General features: G+C 49.1%; 1 protein-coding gene across 1 annotated transcript in view; it reads right to left on the minus strand.

Annotated features, from left to right (window-relative positions):
- Nucleotides 1-3,971: 3,971 nt before the first annotated feature.
- nrip1a (nuclear receptor interacting protein 1a) overlaps nt 3,972-16,068 on the minus strand; it is a 113,557-nt gene continuing 101,460 nt past the window's right edge. Inside the window, exon 2 of the mRNA XM_041211998.1 lies at nt 3,972-8,259. Coding sequence (XP_041067932.1) covers nt 4,038-7,832 — 3,795 coding nt within the window. The 5' untranslated portion in view covers nt 7,833-8,259 and the 3' untranslated portion in view covers nt 3,972-4,037. The remainder of the gene's footprint in view (nt 8,260-16,068) is intronic.

Genomic DNA, 16,068 nt, shown 5'->3' on the forward strand with positions numbered 1-16,068 from the left:
TTCAGAATTTTCTCCAATAGTTTCCCTACCACTGACTTGAGACTCACTGGCCTGTAGTTCCCTGGCTTATCTCTACAACTCTTCTTAAATAGCGGAACAACATTAGCTGTTCTCCAGTTCTCTGGCACCTCTCCCATGGCCAGAGAGGAATTAAAAATTTGGGTCAGAGCCCCTGCAATCTCCTCCCTTGCCTTCCTCAGCAGTCTGGGACACAAATCATCTGGACCTGGAGATTTGTCCACTTTTAAGCCTGCCAACACCTCCAATACCTTGTCACTCCCTTTATCAATTTGCTTAAGAACCTCACAGTCTCTCTCCCTGAGTTCGATACCTTCATCCTCATTCTCTTGGGTGAAGACGGATGTGAAGTATTCATTCAACACTCTAGTGATATCATCTGGCTCCAGACATAGATTGTCCCCTTGGTCCCTTATGGGCCCTACTTTTTCCCTGATTATCCTCCTCCCATTGATATGCTTATAGAATATCTTGGGATCTTCCTTACTTTTAGCTGTTGGAGTCAGGGAAAAATGAAGAGCCCTCAAACCATCGTGGTGGGGGATGGAGGTGTAGAGAGATTGGATGTGCATAGTGAACTAGCTTGCTAGACCATTGCAGAGTCAAGTTAAGAGTCAACCACATTGCTGTGGGTGTTTGGGATCAGATACCGGACAGGCTGAGTAAGGATGGCAGATTTCCATCTGTGCAGGACATTAAGAAAAACACAGCTGCCTGCCCTGGCAGGATCATTATCTCTTTGGCTAAAAGGGCAGCATTGAGAGCTATTAGCAGATACCTGCATATCCCACCCAAAAGATGGTGCCTCTGACAGTGCAGCACTCTCTCAGCAGCCTGTGGGAGTAGGGCACAAAGCCACAATTTTCTGAATCTGAGGTCTGAAAGCTGTCCTGGGGCACCTGGAAGTTGGTAACTCCAAAGAAATAGTCGGGTCCTGATCACTGTCTAGTCACCTCTGCCATGGTGTTGTAGATTGTTTTTCACCATTACGTGCAAGAATGCCAAGGTGAGAATGGAAAAGTGTGAGGAAAAGACAGACTTTGTAAAGGCACCAAATTTAGGGATGCACACCTCTCATTCCAAAGTTTATTTATTTTTTGCAGAGTACAAAAAAAACTGTTACAGTTCTCACGGTTTGTATTAGATCAGGCGAGACATCTTCTAAAAGACCAAATAAAACCCAAAATACTAGTTGTACTGAAATATTATTTTTTTAAAAAATCTAATATTTCCCATCGTTTACAGTGCATTCTTTTTCAACAAAAACAAACTAAATCCGGATATTTACAGAAAACTGAATTCATTTTTTGTCAAAAGAAATTCAAAATGGCACTCAGCTCTCAACTTCATCCCAGTTGGCAACCGGAATATTCCATCGGTGGCTTGAAGGTAAACTTCATTTGAAAGAATCATTAACCGCAGCACATGAGTGGAGCACTGCCATTTATTGTCAGAAAATACACACCTTAAAAAGAAAAGGGGCAAACACCTCATCCCACGGAGCTGGGATTGGAAACGAAAGAATGACTATCTTAGGAAGTCTCGCACCTGCATCAAAACCTTGGTCATTCCATCGTGATGGAGCGGACTGTTCTGGAAGACAATGGGTGTCCTGGGATGATTGAAAGTCCATTATATTGGGTTGAGTTTTTTAGATTACCCAGAGGAGATGCTCTAGTGTAAAATTCCAACAGTCCCAACTCCTCTTCCACTCCCAGACTCAAAGGCCTGCAAGACCTCTGCTGGTCCCACTGGCCAAAGACATGACTTCTGCCAATTAACCTGAAGCCTCGGTTCCAGCTGGTGTCTCAGACATGAATCTGACTCCAACTGATCTCTCAGATCCATAGTCCTGACTCCTGGCAGCATGCCCGAGCCAAGGCCCTGATTCCTTGCTCATCTCCCTGACTCAAAACTCCTCACCCTTGCTGGTCTAACCACACCTGTAGGCCTCACTCCTGACACCTGTCGGCACCCATCGATCCAAAGCCCAGATCCCTGTTGGTTCCCTGGGCTCAAGAGCCCTGACACCAAACAAGTATCAAAACGGCATGGAGAGTATCGTCCTCAGTCACGGGCCAGTTAGATAATAATCAATTACCCTAGCTGTACTTAGAACCTACAGTCTGTGAAAAATCAACTCAAAATCCTCATCCTAGATTTCAACTATGTTTTTAGGCAAAGAAAACGAAGAAAAACGTCAAGCATGGATTCCCATGAAAACCGTGTGGTTGGTCAAACTGGAACATCGTGGACTGGGCAGCAAGGAAGCATGGACCGTCAAGATTTACGCTTTTAAATTAAAACAAAGGTACATAAATAAATATGGCCACCCACGTACAAGAGCAATTTCCAGCATGGCGAGTGGGGAGGCGGTGGGGGGGGGTGGGTAGTGTGGGGAAATGATAGGATTTTGGGAATGAACATTGCTTAAAACAGTTTTAAAAAAAAAGGACATTTAACTTTCAAAATATACCCTGCTACCCAATTCTTCAGTGACAGGCCACACAGGTACAGACAATGTACACACAATGTACAGACTGATTAAGTAATTAAAGTTAGATTATTAAGACATTAAATTCTCTTTTTTTTTCTCTCCACTTTTGAATAAACACATCACATTTTTTTTGTGCATAGGGATTCCACATGCTTTTCATTCCATGCGGTTTGCAGAGTTAGAGGGATTACTCTTCCGTGTTTTTTTTAACATTAGATTGGACAAAATATGCATATTTAACTATACAATATTTAACACTTGCAAATGCAGATACATGCAACACAAAATAGGCATCTTCCCCCATCCAACATCCATACATACGCGTACTGTATATATACACACTTTTTACATACAATTTACATTACAGCAAGGGGAAAAGAATAAAACATAGGAAGATGGCAACTTCCCCCCCCAATGAGAGAGAGGGAGAGCTAAAATTTCCAGCAAAGGAAACTATTTGTGACAGAAACGTATGTACTTGGCGACAGACCCTAACGGGTGTCGCAGTAATAAAAAAAAACAAAAACCTAGCTCGTTCGAAAGTCCTGATTTTACACACCATGTATGACACTTTTATCAACGTATCTTTTAAGTTTAAAGCTACGAAAGAAAATTTAAACGGTCAGTATTGCCGAGAGACCTGTGAGTTTGCAAACTCTCCAAACCATCCCACAAAATAAATTCACATTTTGTGCATCTGAATGACAATGGAGCCCTCGAAAGAAATCGAGGGGGAAAAGGGAAATTGTAGGTGTATTGCACGCTAAAGGGGGGGGGGGTTTGGGGGGGGGGGGGGGGGGTGGTGGAAGGAAAAGTGAGTGAAAATGTGCAAACGTGAGTAACAAAATGAGATCCAGTTTCTTTCTCACTTCCTTATACAGGTTGCCATTCAGTGGAATTACAGGACAAGGGATTAACTCGCAAGGAGCTCACAGGAATCAACAACAACCTGGTGGGTTGGTTAAAGAGAGAGAGAGAGATAGCCACCGGGCACAAATAAAACCAAGGAATGGGGTGAGAGGGTGAGCAGGGGTCATTAAAAAACCCATTAACTGGTGCCACCACCTCAATGAGAGACGCAAGAATCCCAATGGGGCATGCGGAATGCAAAGCCTACAGCACCTTTAACATGATTATCATTCTTTAGCACTGATCATGACAGGGCAAAAGACAAATGGTATCATCCTCATTGTATTTATTTTATATATATGTACATATATATGTGTGCATATACATATATGTGTGTATATATAAAATTGCAATATAAAAATTGGTGGATCCCAATACCTTGGCATTCCTGGCAATAGATACAAGTTCCAAACATGGGATCAGGCCAGGCAACAAGCCGTCTGTCAGCGCTGGTATATATATTATATACACTTATATTTTTATATATATATATATTATATATGCAGCATTTGCCCTTCTATCTAGCTGACCCAGAGTGTATTGCACAAGACCTGGTCTAATGGACAAGATTGTCCTCTTGCTTTCTTTCATTCCCTCCATTTCTCACTTCCTCTCAATCGGGCTCCCGCTTTATCGCCACCACTTTCTCCAGGATCCCGCGTGTGCTTTCGCTCAGGTCCGGCGGCGGCAGAGCACTGCGACTTCGGAAACAGCCCACAGAGTCACCGGGCTCTTCCTTCACCCTGCGCTCGGGCGAGACCCCGCCAGGGTGCTCGTAGCGCTGCCGTGGCGTCCTCCTCTCTCTCCTGGCGCCGTCCCCTTCCCCTGCTCTGCCCCCCCTCGAGGCGCCGAGGCCAAGCGTCTGGCCCTCCGCCCCACCTCCACTCCTCTGCAGCATGTAATAGAGGATGGGGTTGGTCTTGGTCAACCAGGGAGAGTCCGCCTGCAGCCCTCGGTAGGGCGCCGGGCGCTCCGAGTCCAATGCTGCCCGGGCGGCGGCTGAGTTTTCCGCAGGTGAGCTGGGGGGCAAGGTGTTGAGGTACCTGGCGGGCTCAAAGCCTCTCGTGGTCTCCTTTCCGCTCCCGTCCGGGTCACGCTTACTGTAAAAGCGAGTAGAATGACAATCTTCCAGCTTCCGGTCACAGGGAGACCCCCTCTCACTGGCTGAGCCACCGTTTTGAATTGTCCGGTGCTGGGATAAGACTTTGATGCCATTCTCCGAGAGGAGAAGCTGTTTTAGGACATTAAAGCCTTGGGTGTCCTTTATGTTACTGCGGGATTCAAACTCCAACCCATTGCCAGGCCGGAAATCCAACAGCCTGCCACTGGTTTGAGGGCCAGGAAGTCCGTTTGTAGCCTCTCTGGAACAGATGGCGTGGTTGGTCAGGACCTCGCTCTGGTCAAGCGTCTTCTGCAAGTCATCCTGTTCAGTGGGGGAGGCGGAGAGAATCTTCCTCTTCTTGGGAATGTTGCAGGGGCTGTTGGAGCCGGAGGTGGGCGTTGGCGCCTCAAGGAGGCTGCCAGCGCTTGGATGCTGACTGAAGATGTAACCACCCAAGGTCGCGTTGTTGTCCCGTTGCAGAAGTTGGCTCAGAACACCTCCTTTCTGAGGGGAAAGGGACTGAACAAGAGCTGAGGATAGAGGAGGGGAAGCCACTTCTTGCTTCATGTTGTCCAAGGGGAAGGCTGGATGTTTGTGTTCAGCCTTGCTTGGCACTGGAGGCTGGAAATTGGCACTTTTATCCAATATTCCTGTGTTTGAGGAGAAACCAGCCTCTTCCTCAACAGGCTCAGTCTTGACTTTGACCATGGATAGAGGTTCTGTGTTGGTGGCTTGCCCATTGCACTGGGCCTCTGTCGGCTGTGTGCCTGCCAAGGTCTGTTGGTCGCCTGGTCTTCCATGCAAGTTCCCCACTGGGACCTTGTCCTTCTCTGGGGTCCTCAGGAGCAGCTGAAGGACACTGCGTCTTTCAAGCAGGTTTTCGAGATCTGCGTTGGATGTTGGGCCTGCCTGGGGAGGGCGTCTAGCCTGCCCGCCACTGGACTCGAGCAATACTGACTGCTGGAAGGAGACGGATTCGGCTGACCTATTGAACAGGAGGCCACCAGAGCTCTCACCTACCCTGGCCTCCATCGAGCCCAGGACGACATTCTTATTCTCAGTCTCTGCTGGGGAAGCTTCTGGAGACTTGTGGAAGCCGGTGTGAGCGAGGTCCTGCAATAACTTGCTGGCACTGAAAGAAAAATTGGAAAGCCTGCTCTCAGTGGCGAGCGACTGCATTGAGACATACTGATTATTCTTTGCCAGCTCCATGGAGAGTAACTGTTTGGGAAATTGGTGAGCTTTGGCCGATTCAGAGGAGAGCAGCGGCTCCAGGTAGTGGTGGCTCTTGGTCGATTCCGCCGGGGTCAGCTGCTTCGGGAGATGTTGATGGTTCTTCAAGGGCTCCCTGTCGCTTGAGGACTTCCCCCGGCGGGCAAAGATACGTTGTGCACCGTCATTGGCGTGGCAGAGGGGCGAGAGTTGGGCTTGCCGGCTGGCTGAGGTTGGCGGGCTGTGGGTGATCTTTACCGCCGAGGTTCTCTCTGCCCCTTGCAGGGATGAAGACAACGAGGAGGATGAGGAGGAGGAGGAAGAGGATGATGAAGATGGAAAGGTTTCCAGGCTCCTGACTCGCCGGCTGAGTACTGAGCTGGCCATCGGGGGCTCAGCATGTGTCACCACACAGTTGGGGCTCTCGATCTTGAGATCAGGGGCTTGTGGCTCAGGCGTCTGGTTCCCTTTCGCTCCATTCTGGTGGCCGAGAAGCAGTTGAAGGAGAGTGACCTTTTGATGGCTTTTTGACTCAGGACCATTCCGATCCTCCTTTGCCTCAGGGCTCCTGACCCCCGGGGTTTTGGGGTTCCAGCTGAAAAGAAGAGACTCAGTCATTTGCTCCAAGCTCCGTGACTGGAGTGAGATGGGCTCACATATCCTGGGCTTGGTTGATAGATCCATGGGCGTACAACTAGAGCGGGAGCTTTCGTCACTGCTGTAGGCCTCCTCCAAGGAGCTGGCTTCCTGCTTCAACGGCTTATCCCACGCCGGCACACGACTGGGGTAATCGAAGCCAGGGAAGTTTCTCCTCTCAGATCCGACCCAACGGTGGCCATTGGCAGGCTCGGTGCCATTGTTGGACGAAGGCTTGGGGGCACTGTTGGCGTTGAGAAGGTGCATAAGGAGGCTGCTGCTGTTTGGGGACATGGACGATCGATTCCGTTCCCTGCCGCTCTTCTCACTGGAGCTAGAGGGGCTCTTGGCGTGATCCGCAAGCCTCCCCGATCGGTCCGAGATGTCCGGCTGGCTCTTGCACACCGACGCCGTGGAGGTGCCGTTGGACGTGGCATGGTGATACCTGTCCTTTGGCGGGCGCTCCTGGGCTGGGTCAGGCTGAGAGGGCACGGCCACCTTCTGGCTGGCGATAGCAGCCAGCCTCTCGCTGGCTGAGGATGGCACAGCTCGGGCTCCCAGCGAGTGCTCGCGGGTGTATTGCTGCAACTGCGTGTCGCTGGACAACAGCAAGGCCAGCTGGCTGCAAGCTACGCTGGGTTTGGGCGAGCCGGTGGGCCGGGTTCCGTTCTCCACCATGCTGGCCACAGCTCTCAGCCGGGCAGAGCAGGAAATGGGTCCACCTGCTGACCGCCCGTCGGCTGGGGAGCTGGAAAGTCTTTGATGGTCAACGGGACTCTGGTAAAGGCCCTCGTTCTCCTTGGGAAGGTGGTTGGTCCGACTGTGCTCCCTGTTTTTCAGCAGGGCTCTTAGGTGGCTGGATACCAGCCCGTAGCTCCTCAGATCTTCCTCCGGTGAGGGGGTGCGAGTGCCCGGAGATTGCAGCTGGCCAGGCCTGGGGGCAGTGCTTTGCTGCGACAGTGCCACGTTCTGCAATCGAGTGCTGAATGACTGCAGCAAGGAGGCAAGTAACGTGCTATGTTGTTGCTGCTGCTGCTGCTGCTGCTGCTGCTGTGCTTTGCCAAGCATGCCAGGTCTGGCAGTGGGCAGACTGCCCTCCTGATTGTTGGCCTCCAGCCCATGTCCACAAACCCTTCTCCTCTTGGCTCCATCCCAGGCCTCAGCCTGCAGTAGCCTGGCCTTCTTCACGTTCAGTGCGGAGGTGGCTTTCGAAGTCCTCTGCTGGGAGGAGACGGCGGGCTCGAGGGAGGGGGAGGCAACAAAGCCTTCCCCCCCTCCTCCTCTGCTGCTCCGACTGGTGGAGGTCTTGCAAGCAGCGCCTTCCTCGTCAGAGGTGCCCTTGGTGGATGGGGTGCCCATGTTGCCCCCTGACGCCTGATGCATTAATACACTCTCGAGGTAAGTTAACACGACTGAATCCTGGTGCATCTCAGAGCAAAGCTCCTCTCCATGGGTCATGTTCAAACAAAAAAAAAACACAAAAAAAGGTAAGATGCAAACAAGAAGAATCTTGTTCCAGAATGACGTGTCCAGTTATTCGCAAGATGGGTTATATTCCGGATCCATTTCCACTAACAATGCACTCGAACGTGGTGGAGAGGTGGGATTCTGTAGGGCCATTCCCAGGTTAAGTTGCGGGTAAGAGTCCAACCTCCGACTCCGAGTAGAATTTGCTGCTTTCGCTCCACGTTTAAGTAATTAGAGGATGTGAGAACCCATTGCTTCATCCCCAACGTAGCCCAAACATTGACAAGCCAAGCGCCAAAAGCTGGAGAGGAACGGAATTCCTATCTGTGGACCTTCCTGGAACATCTGGGATCCCTGGTGGGTCAAAGCTCTTCCGCTTTTCTCAACAACTGTTCTCCTTGGAATGGACAAGCTGCACCTGTAAAATAACAAAAAACAGAGTCAGGAATGGTCAATTTAAACCAATTAGATTGCTTTTTTCTCACATTAAATATGGGCTTGTCACTGGGAGGAATACTGTAGAGTGCAATGTTTTCCGCTTCAAATGACAGGATCAAACACTCCCAGGACAGGTACAGCACGGGGTTAGATACAGAGTAAAGCTCCCTCTACACTGTCCCCATCAAACACTCCCAGGACAGGTACAGCACAGGGTTAGATACAGAGTAAAGCTCCCTCTACACTGTCCCCATCAAACACTCCCAGGGCAGGTACAGCACGGGGTTAGATACAGAGTAAATCTCCCTCTACACCGTCCCCATCAAACACTCCCAGGACAGGTACAGCACGGGGTTAGATACAGAGTAAAGCTCCCTCCACACTGTCCCCATCAAACACTCCCAGGACAGGTACAGCACGGGGTTAGATACAGAGTAATGCTCCCTCTACACTGTCCCCATCAAACACTCCCAGGACAGGTACAGCATGGGGTTAGATACAGAGTAATGCTCCCTCTACACTGTCCCCATCAAACACTCCCAGGACAGGTACAGCATGGGGTTAGATACAGAGTAAAGCTCCCTCTACATTGTCCCCATCAAACACTCCCAGGACAGGTACAGCACGGGGTTAGATACAGAGTAAAGACCCCTCTACACTGTCCCCATCAAACACTCCCAGGACAGGTACAGCACAGGGTTAGGTAAAGAGTAAAGCTCCCTCTACACTGTCCCCATCAAACACTCCCAGGACAGGTACAGCACGGGGTTAGATACAGAGTAAAGCACCTTCTACACTGTCCCCATCAAACACTCCCAGGACAAGTACAGCACGGGGTTAGATACAGAGTAAAGCTCCCTCTACACTGTCCCCATCAAACACTCCCAGGACAAGTACAGCATGGGGTTAGATACAGAGTAAAGCTCCCTCTACACCATCCCCATCAAACACTCCCAGGACAGGTACAGCACGGGGTTAGATACAGAGTAAAGCTCCCTCTACACTGTCCCCATCAAACACTCCCAGGACAGGTACAGCACAGGGTTAGGTAAAGAGTAAAGCTCCCTCTACACTGTCCCCATCAAACACTCCCAGGACAGGTACAGCACGGGGTTAGATACAGAGTAAATCTCCCTCTACACTGTCCCCATCAAATACTCCCAGGACAGTTACAGCACGGGGTTACATATAGAGTAAAGGTCCCACTAAACTGTCCCCATCAAACACTCCCAGGACAGGTACAGCACGGGGTTAGATACAGAGTAAAGCACCCTCTACACTGTCCCCATCAAACACTCCCAGGACAGGTACAGTACAGGCTTAGATACAGGGTAAAGCTCCCTCTACACTGTCCCCATCAAACACTCCCAGGACACGTGCAGCACGGGGTTAGATACAGAGTAGAGCTCCTTCTACACTGTCCCCATCAAACACTCCCAGGACAGGTACAGCACGGGGTTAGATACAGAGTAAAGCTCTCTCTAGGTAAAAGCAAAATACTGTGGAGACTGGAAATCTGAGATGAAAACATAAAATGCTGGAAAAGCTCAGCAGGTCTGGCAGCATCTGAGGACAGGGAAACAGAGTTAACGTTTTGAGTCCATATGACTTCTTCAGAGCTAAAGAGAAGTGGAAATGTGATGGATTTTTTCTGTTCAAGAGAGGGTGGAGCTGGTGAAGCAGGATAGAAGGCCACTGATAGGGGGGGGCTAAGGAAAGATCAACAAAGATGTCATGGACACAAGACGAAGAGAGTGTTGATGGTAGTGGTAAAGAATAAAGGAGCTGCTGATAGCGGCAAAAAGGTAAGATTGCAGAAGGAGTTAATAGCAGAATGAGGGTCAGTGCTCTGTGAAAGCACAATGAAAGAAACAAGTGATATTTGGTCCTTTAGGGATGGGGGTGCTGGGTGGGGGCAAGGGTGTTGGTTGGGGAAAAAAGGATTTAAAAAATGAATGAATGTTAAATAAATAAAACATAAAAATAAATAGGAATAAAAATTAAAATAAAAATTTTAAAATGGATTAAAAAAGGAGCAGCGATGGAGGAGAGAGTTCATGATCTGAAGTTGTTGAACTCAATATTCAGTCCGGAAGGCTGTAAAGTGCCTAGTCGGAAGATGAGGTGCTGTTCCTCCAGTTTTGTTGAGCTTCACTGGAACAATGCAGCAGGCCAAGGACAGACATGTGGGCATGAGAGCAGGGTGGAGTGTTAAAATGGCAAGCGACAGGGAGGTCTGGGTCATGCTTGCAGACAGAATGAAGGAGTTCTGCAAAGCAATCTCCCAGTCTGTGTTTAGTCTCCCCAATATGTAGTTGTGATATTTTTTCCATTGTTCACACTAACTGCCCTCTCTCCTCTCAGTGCCAATGCAGATGAAGGGCAGTTTTGTGTTGCAGGTTGAAACTTCCACAGGAGCCCTACACTCTACAATGAAGAAGACTTCAAGCCCATCAGCCTGGTGAACACAAAGTTGAACCCCAGACAACCCAGTTCATCAAACATGTTTCACGGTGCAAATCATCCGAGACTAAGCACAGCCTAGTTTGAGAATGTCTCATAGATTTGGCAGGGGATTGGTGGAGACCCTGTTTAACGTGATATCAGGTTACAGTGACCAATCAGGTGTATCCCCATGGAAATTATTGGCAAGAGTTTAGGGTGCCATAAAACCTTCCATCATACAAAGTCTCATAACCCAATGGTGCTAAACTAATTTTTGTGGGAGATCTTAACAAATGCAGAAACAATTTTTGTTGCACTTCCTCACTGACACACTCCCCCCCACTGACACAATCCCATGTCCTCTCATTGATATACCCTCCCATTGACACACGCTGCCAGTGACAGCCCCCAGAGACTCCCTGTTGACACATCATCAGTGGCACATTCCCCACTAATGCACCCTCAGAGACCAACCAATGACCCTAACAGATATCCAGGGATCTCGTATTGACACACTCTCCACTGGCTCCCCCTACGTTCACTCCCCAATGACACAATCCTTGGGGCCAAACACAGCAGAATGAGAGGTCTTCCTTTCCAGGAGGCTGGTGGATGGGGTGGGTCACGGATACATACTTGGGGTGAAAAGGTAGAATCAAGAATCTCATGTCCTAAATTCTAAAGAGTAAGGAACTGTGTCTGTTCACTGCAGGAAACGATTTGCAACATACAACAAAAGCATAAGCTCATAAATCAACAAATACAGCAATCTGATGGTGTTTCCAAACAGAAACCACAAGATAAAAGGTTGTCTTGTCATTCCTTGTCACCCTCCTGCCTAGAAGAAGAAGAATGCAGCATTAAACCCCGCCAAAATTGCCTTGAACACCTCAGAGAAGGTGCGGAGATTTAGGTCTGGGTTTTTTCTTAGTGTTACAATGTGCTCGAGAGGAAAGAATCTTATCTCTCCCATTCTGGTCTTCCCATGCACTTGGGCTACATAAACTGTGATGGTCCTAAAGGCTCCCCAATGTCTTACCCTTCTAATCAAACTGGCAAACACAGGAGTGAACTTCATCCTGAAGACAGTGACCCACACACTGTGTTTATGGTTTCTCGGCATGACCAGCTAGCCCAAGGGAAGATGCTTCAGCCTCATTCAATCCAATGACATCACACCTTTCCTCCTCCCCCACACCTATCTCCTCCCAAAGACCACCCCTCTCTCAGTGAGCCAATGGATGTTAAGCGCTTGAGGGCATGTCCTCCCACTAAATTTGTCTGCCTTGTGTGGCCAGGGCCCAGGTTCCTGTCTCGCTAATCCCCACAGAATGTCAGGTATAACTGAAAGTGGGTCGTAGTCTTATTTCTAAGTCAGGAGGTCGTTGTAGGGGTTAAGTCCCACTCCAGAGAGTTGATTTGTAAAAGCTAGGCTGACAGGCTCGGTGGAATGCTGAGGGAATGCTGCACTGCCAGAGGTGCTGTCTTTTAGGTGAGGTGTTAAGTCAAACCTCTTTCTGCCCCTCTCAGGTGGCATTATTTCAAAGAAAAGCAGAGCTGTTGTCCCCAGTGTCTAGGGCCAATATTTTAACCCTCAACCCAACAGCACTGCAAAACGGATCTGCTCATTTACATGGTGTGGTTCGCTGTACCCAAATTAGAACTGTGACTCTGGCCGGGGTTTACCGGCCCCACCATAGCGGGGCCCACCATGGGCGATGTGCGCGGCCCAGCCGGAAGGCCTTTGACTTTCGGTGGGACCGGAGACCATCCTGCCCCGCGTTTCAACAGCAATTCACTGGGGGAAAAAAAACTTTGGGATGCCCTGAGGTCATAAGAGGTGCCACAGAAATTACAGACCTATGATAATTGACAAAGGAACCGGCGGAGAGATGAAGAGAACTCGCATTACACAGTTGTGCTGTTGCGACCTGGAATGCACTGCCCAAAAGGGCGGTGGAAGCAGATCCAATAATAACTTGCAAAAGGGGAACTGGAAAAACACTGGAAATGGGAAAATGGTAGTGGGGAAAGAGCAAGGGGAATGGGACTGACCGGACAGCTCGTTCCGAAAAGCAGAAGCAGGTATGATGGGCTAGAACGTGCTGAAGTAAGTCTATAAGGAACGAAGCATCAGCAAGCTCACTCATTCAACCCATCTCATCAGAAAGGAACAGACAGAAATCAGGCAGCAAAAACGAATGCATATATTTATAGAAAAAAATCAGCGGGATGGAAATCGCTCCCGAAGCCTTTTTTAAACCAATAATATAAAGCGAGGTCGAAGTTTAAGTATGAGGAAGTTGTTTTTTTTTTTGGTTTTACTTACTGTGCTGGGTTAACCTTACAGCAGGGTTCAAAAATGCAGTGGTGAAATGGAATAGGTCCCAAGGCTGTGACTGGGGCTGCAGAGGAATCTGTCGTTTGCCCTCGACTCTCACCCTTGTGACACCAAATTCACTGCAGTGCAAATAAACGATTTGCGAATCGCAACCTACTCTCAAGCTTTGCAGCTCTCAAGACACAGCAGGAGGAAGCTGCCTTCTGTGGATATATATGGTACTGAAACCAGGCAGCAACTCGCAAAATTGATGAAGGAGACTCGTTAGTCTGCAATCGCCACATCTTTCTTTGGTTTTTCCAATTATTTTCTCCAGACCAAAGTCAAACAATAAATCAGCAGAAAACTTCCCAGTAACCTCCATTTTTTTTAAAGTCCACGGCAACCAAACAGATTATCTTTTATTCCATCTCTTTCCTGCAGGAGTTCCGAGAGGAGGGAGAGAGAGCTAGCATTTATACAGCGCCTTTCAAAAGCCCAGGATGTCACGGAGCACCCAACTTGTCAACATTCGAAGTGTCGTCACCGTGGTCCCTGCCTCTGAGCCAGAAGCCCTGGGTTCAAGTCTCACCTCAGGGCTTGATGGCCAAGGAAGATGCTTTCCCAATGCAGACAAACAGGTTGAGTATCAGCAAGGGAGTTTCCTGTTCAGCGGCGGTAAGAGCGGGAGAGTTTCCTGGTCAGTGGCAGTAAGAGCGGGAGAGTTTCCTGGTCAGCGGCGGTAAGAGCGGGAGAATTTCCTGTTCAGCGGCAGTAAGAATGGGAGAGTTACCTAGTCAGTGGCGGTAAGAGTGGGAGAGTTCCTGTTCAGCGGCGGTAAGAGCGGGAGAGTTTCCTGGTCAGTGGCGGTAAGAATGGGAGAGTTACCTAGTCAGTGGCGGTAAGAGCGGCAGAGTTACCTGGTCAGTGGCGGTAAGAATGGGAGAGTTCCTGTTCAGCAGCGGTAAGAATGGGAGAGTTACCTGGTCAGTGGCGGTAAGAGTGGGAGAGTTACCTGGTCAGTGGCGGTAAGAGCGGGAGAGTTACCTGGTCAGTGGCGGTAAGAATGGGAGAGTTCCTGTTCAGCGGCGGTAAGAATGGGAGAGTTACCTGGTCAGCCATACTGCAGAAGGCAAAAGCAAACCACTGCAGGACACTGCCAAGCATATTCATGGACCAGTCCAATGGAAGTCCATGGTCGCCAATGCCTTGTTAGGGCTTGGGACCTGGAGGCAGAGGAGTCACTGTTGAAATGTAGGAAAACACAGCAAGCTCCTCACAAACAGCAAGGTAATAATGACTGCATCTGTTTTGTCAGTGATATTTGGCTGCAGATTAAATATTGGCCAGGACACCAGGGGAGAACTCCCCACTTTTCTTTGAAATAATGTCTTGGGATCTATTGTATCCACCTGAGAGGGCAGGGAGGCATCAATTTAACATCTGAACCGGCAGTGCACTGCTCGCTCACTCAGTACCGCACCAGGGTATCAGGAGTTGGATTGTGTGCTTAAGCCCCTGGAGTGGCACTTGAAACTATGATCTTCTGACCTGGGGGCATGAGTGATGCCCAATTGAGCCTCATCTGACATGGAGTGAAGGGTGTGTGGGAGGGGGTGGGGATCGCAATGGATGGAGTTGTGGCGGTGGGGGGTGGGAGGGGAAATGAAACATCACACAATATCGCAAAGTTATAAAATGGGCAAGAATATTACAAGGAAAATAAGAGCAAAGAAATTGAGCAGGTGCAGTAGCCGACAAAAGCAGATAGAAACCTCGCAGAAAAGATGACACCCACACGGTGCCAACCTCAAAAACAAGCATTGTGGTTTAAGAAGTAAGAAATGAGGGCACCTCACTGAGGCTGGTGACCTTGATATGAAAAGGCTGTCAAGAAGTAGAGACTCTTACAGCGCAGAAGGAGGCCATTCGGTCCATGCTGACCTTTCCAGCTCCTACAAAGAGCTATCCAATTATTCCCACCCACTCTTTCAGGCAGCACCATCCGGATCACAATAACTGCTGTGCACAAAAAAAAAATTCTCCCCTCTGGCTCTTTTGCCAATTAACCTCAATCTGCGTCTCCTGATTATCAACCCTCCTGTCACAGGGAACAGGTTCTCCTTATTTACTCTACCAAGACCATTAACAATCTTGGAACAGCTCTGGAGTCTCAACAACAGCTAAAAAAGAAACAGGCTAAGTCTAAAACTGGTCAGGTTGTCAGAACAAAAGTCCAGTGCAGAACCTGCTATACCCACTTCAGCAAATCCCCCTGCCCCTCTCTAGCCCTGAAAATCACGGTTTGCCACAAACGGAACAAGAACACGAGCAACGATTGGAAGCATTGAGAGGGGGATGTCAGAGCTCATGAGGAAATGAAGAGGCTGACACACTGTGATTAGGCACTACTGCGGCCCTAAGCTTCTGGAATTAAAAATTAATTCTCAGGACGCTCAACTCAAGCCAGCAACTTTTCCGGTCAGGAACTCAGGAGGAATGTTGTAGGGGCATGGAATAAGATGGCGTGTCTTTCACACTCGATCTTCTTCGAGCATCTCTGTTTAGCAGCTGTCAAAGTCTCAGAGGTGAGGAAAGAGTGACCAAGTGGGGCGACTGAAAATTACGAAACCTCCAGGAATATGTCCAACAGGAGTTGGAAACCCAAATTAGGCTAGAGAGCAAGAGGCCCAAGTAAGCTACGGGAAGAGGGAACGTTCGCAAATCCAGTCATTTTGGACTCCAGATAAATGTTAAGATGTTGTCACAACCTCAGCAGGCGCAATTGGTCAAAATTTTAGAACTGGGCGGTGACATCCCACCCATACTAATCTCCCTACACAGACCCCTTCTCCACGAGAGCTGTGAAAATATCAACTGGGCTGCTAAACATTTCAGAAAGGGCTCAGCTTGGATTCAAAGTTTGAGGCCGTGGGATGAATGCCCACTCCAGAGACTTGAGCAGGAAGTCCGGGCTGAAACTCCAGTACGGTGCTGAGGGAGGGCTGCACTGTCAGAGGCACC

The sequence above is a fragment of the Carcharodon carcharias genome, chromosome 18 (assembly GCF_017639515.1).
Source record: "Carcharodon carcharias isolate sCarCar2 chromosome 18, sCarCar2.pri, whole genome shotgun sequence".
NCBI classification, from domain to species: Eukaryota; Metazoa; Chordata; class Chondrichthyes; order Lamniformes; family Lamnidae; genus Carcharodon; species Carcharodon carcharias.